The sequence below is a fragment of the Sinocyclocheilus anshuiensis genome, unplaced genomic scaffold, assembly GCF_001515605.1.
Source record: "Sinocyclocheilus anshuiensis isolate Anshui unplaced genomic scaffold, SAMN03320099.WGS_v1.1 scaffold246, whole genome shotgun sequence".
Lineage (NCBI taxonomy): Eukaryota > Metazoa > Chordata > Actinopteri > Cypriniformes > Cyprinidae > Sinocyclocheilus > Sinocyclocheilus anshuiensis.
In genome coordinates this window covers 1594390-1600106 of record NW_015542356.1, presented here as the reverse complement: position 1 = coordinate 1600106, position 5717 = coordinate 1594390, and the positions used below count along the sequence as shown (strand labels likewise).

The window sequence follows — 5717 nt, the reverse complement described above, 5'->3', positions numbered from 1 at the left end:
TTTTTGCAGATTTATTAAAAAAGAAAAACTGAAATATCACATGGTCCTAAGTATTCAGACCCTTTGCTGTGACACTCATATATTTAACTCAGGTGCTGTCCATTTCTTCTGATCATCCTTGAGATGGTTCTACACCTATAACAAAGAGTGAAAAATTGAAGGGGGTCTGAATACTTTCCGTACCCACTGTATTATTAAGCAAGAACACATGGACAAAATACAAGACAAATTGAATTTATTTTGGTGAATACAGCATAGTTTACAATATCACATACATTTAAACTCGTTTAACGAGCATTTTAGACATAAAAATGTAACATTTAAAAGTAGCATTTTAATTTAAGCGTATTCAACCGTTCTATGTAATTGCTTTTCACCGAAATAGTGCTAATTCTCGTGCCAGTGTGTCGCCGAAATCTGATCCGGTGAAGGGCTGCTGTTTGCGGGAGAACTGCAAACTTCAGACCGCAGCCTCGCTTTTCACTCGTAGCTGAAAGATGCCGTGACGGACTCCAAAACCTGCCCATAAACAAACAGTACTGAGATTAGAGAAAACATTTTAACATCACATTAACTTAAACAGTACTATAACGAATAAAATCCATTTATGTTATACAAGGCAAAAGGCGTTTCCATCAAGCGAAGTGACCGCTGCTGACTGACATCTCATCCTTATTTACAGCACAGTAAAGACTTTATAAATGAAATAAAATGTATACAAACCTTCATTTCGTTGAAGAAGTGCACCAAATCGGCGGCACTGAGAACCGCTCTCTCCTGTAGTGGACTCAAAAAGCCTGCACTCTGACTGTAACTCAGCAGCTGGGTTGTTTCATCGGAGACAAGATCAACCCAGTGGTTGGGTAGAAAAAAATAACCCAGCGTAAAAAATGACCCAGCAACTTAGTTACAGAAAAACTACCCAGCACCTGGGTAAAAATATTAAAAACAACCCAATAAAATTACCCAACGGGCTGAACCCAGCATTTAGGTAAAAAAAAATAACCCAGCATTTTTTAGAGTGTATATTGTGCAAATATAAGCTAAAACTAAATATATAAACTAAAAAAAAAAAACTGAACTAGTTCATGACAAAGTGTCCTCATACAACTAATGATAAACACGTCTTCAACAGCAACTAATAAAGGAAGTCCTGCACCAGGGTGGTGATGTGGGGGTGGACATTACGCCTGGCACAAGCCCTCCAGAGAAAAAGAAACTGGCATCCACTCTGGTCGTCGACCTGCTGGCCAACCCAAGCCCCATCCATGGCTCTCCCTCCCATGGTGAATGTCAGTCAAATGGAGATGATAAAAATGGGCATGCCAAGGAGGTCCAGACCCCTAAAGAAGCCAAACCTGTTGAAACTCAGGCACTGCCCAATGGCAAAACCCTAACTACAGTGACCAAAACCATGAGCAAGAGAAAGATGTCCCAGCATAAAGAAAAGAAGGCTACTCAAATGCTGGCTATTGTTCTAGGTGAGGTCACGATACTGTCATTTTATAGAAGTATTCCTCAGCTGTATGCCGAGCACAAGTTACATAAAAGTCCTAGATTGAGTTCTTGTCCTCAGAATACCTCAGCTTTATTTTCTCTGTTGCAGGTGTTTTCATTATTTGCTGGCTGCCCTTTTTTATTACTCACATTTTGAAAACTCACTGCACAAGCTGCGTGGTGCCACTGGAAATGTACAATGCCTTCACTTGGCTGGGATATGTGAACAGTGCCGTCAACCCCATCATATATACCACTTTCAATGTGGAGTTCAGAAAGGCTTTCATAAAGATATTGCACTGCTGAGGACATTATTCACTGCATGCATATAGGAGAGATGGAGGATTTCACAAGAGGTTAGTGCCATCTTTCACTGCCATGTGAAATTAGGGATTTACAAAGCCATGCTTTTAGGGCAGAGTGGAAGAACTCATTACAGAAAATGGAGGTTCAAATGAATGTAAAGTAGAGTTTTATTTGTGTCTCCATTATTTCTGGCAGTGGAGTGCACGTGTGAATATGTGTTTATTCAATTGTAGAATTGAAGCAAATTTGAGATGATAGGTAATTAGATCTTACCACAGAGACTTTATGCAAGCAGGGACCTGAATGACGTAATTACATTGTTATATCAATTTAGTGGCGTGCAACTGGTTACAAAATGCTTACAGCTCCGTTTGTTCAAGTATTTATTTAATCACCAATCTATGTATTTGTTTGAGAACTTGTTAATAAAGAGATAGCTATTGTAAAGACAAATAAATAAGGTGAAACGTCTCTAGGTTACGTATGTAACCATGGTTCCCCGAGGGAACGAGACGCTGCGTCGGGATCGCTTTGCTCGACCTCCCACCTACTCATGGTCTGCTTGGTCGCCGGAGATCCTTTCTTTGGCGGACCAAAACAAACAAATAGCTCATCTGCCTTACGCCACGGGGTAGCTCTGTGTGCGTAAGCGTCCAGTGCTCGAACTGGACAGAGTAAATTAAGCCTTTCTTGGCCTACTTCCTGGAACGGAGGAGGACAGAATGCCTGAAGTACTATGAGCCCTGGTGAAGAAGTGGGCACCTTAGGGACATACCTGGCCCTCGGGTAAAGGAATGCCCTAACCATGCCTGGAGCAAATTCCAGGCACGAAACAGAAAGTGCCTGAAGATCCCCGATCCTTTTTAGTGAGGAAATAGCGAGGATAAAGATGGTCTTGAGCGTGAGCAACTTGACTGAAACTTCTTCTATGGGTTCAAAGGGGGCATTGCATATCTCTACAATCTGCAGGACCCATTTTGAGATATTTGGTAGAAGTTTCCACGCTACCGAAAATCTACTAAGGGAACCAGCCTCTCGAGGTTCTGGTGTTATTAGAGGAGCCAGTTCGGTGCCCTGAAGCGGATGACCGGCAGGGAACGACCGACCTGACTGCTGTAGCACCCTCACTCGAGGGGTAGCACCGATGGTGGCAGGGGTATCAGTGACTCTCCGTGAGGGCACTGAGGAGGATCGGGCAACGTATACTGAGGTGTTATCCTTTCCTCCCCAGGTGGGGCTGCCCTCAGGGGCCTGACGATGTTGGCGTCAGGACTGTTTAGTCGAGGTCCTCTTCGGAGAGCGTCGCCCCGACCCCCGTTCTTTTTGCGGAGGGGTGCGGGATGCAACGCTCTGTTTTTGTGACTGGCGGTATGAGGAGCTTGAGCTTTCAGCAGCCCCATGGGCCTGGGAGCGACGAGGGAGGAACCGTTGAAACGCCGCCGCTTGCTTTCTCGCATTCTGAAACCTCTCGACGACAGTGTTAACTGCGTCGCCGATGCGGTGGCGAGTCCACAGTCTCCTCTGTCTCGACACTCATCACCTCTACCTCCTCGGAGGAAGATAGATGAAATGCCTGGCTCTCTCTCCGGGGGGAAGAAATCGCAGCGCGGGCTCCCTCCGCTAAATCCACTTGCGATCCCCACTCCATTGGGCTGATTTGACACGTGCTTTAGAACGCGGTCACGCAGGGGCGTTCCCAAAGCGATCTCGACACAGCTCGAGTTTCTGAAGGGGAAATGTCATTTACGGTTTTATAAAGCCAGAACACAAAGAAACTAAAGGTGCACTCAGTAATGTTTTGTTTACGTTGCACTGGTCATTTTAAACATAGATTGACACCCCAGAGCCTGGAGCGCAGAATTATGGAATTTAAAAGAACAGTTCACCCAAAAATGAACATTTGCTGAAAATGTACTCACCCTCAGGCCATCCAAGATGTATTGGAATTTGTTTCTTTATTGGAACAGATTTAGAGAAGTTTATTAGCATTACAGCACTAGCTCATCAATGGATGCTCTGCAGTGAATGGGTGCCATCGGAATGAGAGTATAAACAGCTTACAAAAATTCATGATAATCCAAAGCACGACTCCAGTCCATCAATTAATGTCTTGTGAAGTGAAAAAGGCATTTTAACTTTAAACTGCCGCTTCTGGCCAACATACAATAATCTATAATAATGCTTTGTTCAGTTAAAAAGTCTATCACTTGTTGTCCTCTCACATCAAAATCCACTGCCTGTTTTGGACTGTTTTTGCTTGATTTGTGCATATTTGTCTCCTGATTCAGATGAGATAACTTTTTCACTGGAGAAAGCTATATTATGGATAGAGAGCTCATATTTTAGCCGGAAGCAATGGTTTAAAGGGGTCCTATTATGCTTTTTCACTTTTTGAATTTTAGTCACTGTGTAGTGTGTATGTTTGGGCATAAAACAGATCTTCAAACTTACAAATCTCAAAGTCCACTCCAAAGGGCGATATTTCGTTTTGAAAAAATCCTTTTTCAAGAACTACAATGAAGGGCTCGTTTGGACTACAGCGTTTGTTTTCCGGGTTTTGTGATATCACAAAGCGGCCCATTAGAATATCATTAAAATAATTCCCGCCTACGGAAATTCGAATGGTTGGGGGTTGGGGAGGGGCGAGGTCGCTTGGTTGAGTGCATCAGACAAGACGACGAAGAAGAAGTGCTGCTGTAGCCTAAGGGGCGGGGCAGTACTGAAACACTGTCTAAGCTGTTCGCCAATCACAACGCACTGGGATAGCTAACCAATCACATCACATTTCTTTTTTCGGAAGACGGGCGTTCATCAAACCCGGAACTAATCGAGCCGTTTGTGCCAGGATGGGGAGAAAGGTATTGTAATAATGTAAATAATGCGTTTTTCGAACCACCAAGCATGAGAGCATGTTCTAGTACACCCCCAAAACAAATTCAAGACATTGTAAAAGAGCATAATAGGACCCCTTTAAAGTTATAACATCTTAATTATGGTTTTTGTTTTTCACGTCACAAGATATTAACTGATGGACTGGAGTTGTGTGAATTACTTGTTGATTATTTGTGATGTTTTTATCAGTGAGAATGGTCAAGCACCCATTCATGGCAGAGGATCCAATGTTGAGCAAGTGATGTAATGCTAAATTTCTTAACATCTGTTCTGATGCAGTAACTCATCCACCATTTGAATGGCCCGTGTACTGTCCTCCCTTCATGTTTATCCTTTCTGAAGTTTGACAGCAAGTTAAACTCCATCCATTATAAAGTTGAGAAGTGCAAGTTTCAAGTCCAACATTTATTGCAGCTTGGATGAACTCTACAATGGACCAGAGTTAAACTAAAGGAAAAATTACAATCTCCAATAAGTCTCATAACCAAAACATGTTCAAACAACAAACAAATTACAATTCACAGATTACAAGAACGCTGTCAATCCCACACACATTTGCATATCAAACTAGATTTCTATACATTTCCAAGAATATATAAGATCTGCACCGAAAAAGCTCCAGACAACATGCCATGTATACAAATGACAACATCTTATCTATTTTACACATTAATATAAAAAAATATATATATCGACCAAAAAATATAGAAGAAACTTTTAGCTATTGCTCTTCAAAAACTCTTCAAAGCAAGGATTAAATGAGGATTACCCAAAAAAGCACCCCATCTAATGACATGCATCAGCCATGCGTTCAGCTGCTCACTTCCTGATTTATACGTCATCTGCAGTTTCTTAAAGAGTCCACTAGATTGCAGTTCCACAACAAAATGAACTAAAGTACTATTAAACGGGGCACAGAACACTCCCCGCCTGATGATATTAGACATCACTGTAAATAATTACATTTTAGTTCTTTTTGAAAGAAGCAAAATGACCTGTGAGATTGGTCTGTAGAACCATTT

The 5717-nt window shown here is 42.1% G+C and overlaps 1 protein-coding gene across 1 annotated transcript in view; it reads left to right on the top strand.

Annotated features, from left to right (window-relative positions):
- Positions 1-1847, top strand: part of LOC107691748 (D(2)-like dopamine receptor) — a 76225-nt gene extending 74378 nt beyond the window's left edge. Inside the window, exons 7-8 of the mRNA XM_016490551.1 lie at positions 1136-1481; positions 1607-1847. Coding sequence (XP_016346037.1) covers positions 1136-1481; positions 1607-1803 — 543 coding nt within the window. The 3' untranslated portion in view covers positions 1804-1847. The remainder of the gene's footprint in view (positions 1-1135; positions 1482-1606) is intronic.
- Positions 1848-5717: the final 3870 nt, after the last annotated feature.